This window comes from Dichomitus squalens, assembly GCF_000275845.1.
Source record: "Dichomitus squalens LYAD-421 SS1 unplaced genomic scaffold DICSQscaffold_472, whole genome shotgun sequence".
In the NCBI taxonomy this organism is placed as follows: Eukaryota; Fungi; Basidiomycota; class Agaricomycetes; order Polyporales; family Polyporaceae; genus Dichomitus; species Dichomitus squalens.
In genome coordinates this window covers 1-2,176 of record NW_006767354.1, presented here as the reverse complement: position 1 = coordinate 2,176, position 2,176 = coordinate 1, and the positions used below count along the sequence as shown (strand labels likewise).

General features: G+C 58.5%; 1 protein-coding gene across 1 annotated transcript; it reads left to right on the top strand.

Moving 5' to 3' along the window:
* Positions 1-504: 504 nt before the first annotated feature.
* Positions 505-762, top strand: DICSQDRAFT_23567 (uncharacterized protein; the record flags this gene model as incomplete). The annotated part of the gene is made up of 1 exon (XM_007371918.1): positions 505-762. A coding segment is annotated over one exon (258 nt), but the record flags the coding sequence as incomplete, so codon positions are not given.
* Positions 763-2,176: the final 1,414 nt, after the last annotated feature.

Sequence of the window (2,176 nt, the reverse complement as noted above, 5' to 3'; positions counted from 1 at the left end):
AAGTTCTGCATTTCTTGTCAGAAATGTCAGACGGTCAAGCCCCGTAATCATTTGATTGCGGGGCTCCTTCACAAGCTTCCCATTCCCCTCGTCCCGTGGGTAGCCATCGCCATGGATTTCGTAGGACCGTTCCCTCGCGCTGGAGGGTACGACTACGTATGGGTAGTCGTCTGTCGACTCACCTCCATGGTCCATCTCATTGCCATCCGCACGACCGACACGGCGTCGGACTTGGCCGGGACATTTCTTCGGGAAGTAGTGCGATTGCACGGCCTCCCGCAAACTATCGTATCCGATAGGGACCCGAAGTTTACTTCGGTGTTCTGGCGTGAACTCCATCGACTGATGGGCACGCGACTTCTCATGTCGACCGCGTTCCATCCGCAGACGGACGGAGCGTCGGAGCGAACGATTCGTTCGATTAACCAGGTACTACGGGCCATGGTCAGCCCTGACCAGCTCGACCTAATTGACAAGCTGCCGATCGCTGAGTTCGCATTGAACTCATCGACCAGTGCGACGACTGGATATGCCCCGTTCGAATTGAACTACGGCTACCTACCGCGAACCATGGCTGGCATCCGCTCGGATACCGAGTTCGAAGGAGTCCGAGCATTTGCGCAGAGGGCTCGTGCCAATCTATTGATTGCGCACGACGCCATTCTCACTGCGCGCGTCGCACAGACGCATTACGCGAACTTGCACCGACAAGAGGAGCCGGACATTGCTGTCGGGTTATTAGTATTCCTGTCGACTCAAAACCTGTCGTTTCCGAAAGGGAGAGCGAGGAAGTTAATACCAAAATATATTGGTCCTTACACTGTAATAGCGGCTCATCCTGAGACGTCTACATATATACTAGATTTACCACAGGATATGAAAGATCGGAGGATCAATCCTACGTTCCATGTGTCGCTGTTACGACGACATGAGGCAAACGATGACGTTCTGTTCCCTCATCGCGACTCGAGTGCGTTCTACGATGTAGGGGCAAACGACGAGCAAGAGTGGTATGTTGATGAAATCGTCGACCACCGGTGGGTGGGTAATAAGTTAGAGTTGCGCGTCCGATGGATGCACAACGACTTAAGCTGGGAACCTTACGCGGAATGCAGTAAGTTAGCAGCGGTGGACGAGTACTTGGCGCTGAATGGCATCAAGCACTGGCGTGCCCTGCCAAAGAAGTCGGGATGACGCGACGCGTCGATCACGTGATCGTGACACGGCGCAATACCGATCGGACGGAACGAGCGCCGATCCGATCCGATCTCGATCGTCCTTAGTTCATGGCCCATCAAAAGATGGCATAAGGTCGCTGCCGTCGCCAGCCCCCAGCTCAACGTCGCCCTCGACGCTACCACCACCATGGACGCTCAACAGCCCCAGCACCAGCACCTTGCCCCCATGACTGTCGAACTCGACGGTCAGCAACAGCAACAACAACAGCAGCAACAGCTACCACAGGCCAACCCGCACTTCGCCATGCCGGCTCCAGTGGAGCACGGACCACCGATGGCCTCTGGCTTCGCCGCGCATTCTCCGCCCATGCACGCGAGCCCTCACGCATCGTCGTCGACGTACGGGCAGCATCAGGGCAACATCGCGCAGCCCTCTATGTTCCAGGGGAACACGAGCGCGATGATGGGCATGCCGATGGGCCTCGATCCGGGGTACCAGCTGACACCCTCGTACATGGGCTACGTGCCGCAAATGGCGCACGCGGGCCCCATCCAACCATTCGTCCCTCCAGCGCCGACCTCCATATCCATGCCCCCGGGGATGCCGCCACTGCTGATGTCGAGGCCGACGTCGCAGTGGATCGTCCTGAGCGACGACATGGCACCATTGGTGCACCGAGAAGGATGCCCGGTCTGTACGACCTGGGCGCACCACATCCAGGACGCCGCGAGGACGGACGCGTCCTTCGCGGAAGCCAATGGAACGGCGCGTGCCGCCCTTCAGGAGCGGCTCTACGACCACTTCCGCCGATGGCAGGGTTCGGAAGGGGGAGGGACGCCGGCCGAACTCCAACAGGAGATCGAGCGGCTGAAGAAGGAGAACGAGCTCCTCTGCCACGAGTCAGAGGACCGGTGTCGTGAGATCGATGAACTGGAGGCCCGGGTGAATGAAGCCTGGGAAGCCAGTGAGCACCACGAGGATAGGGCGAGGCGACTGG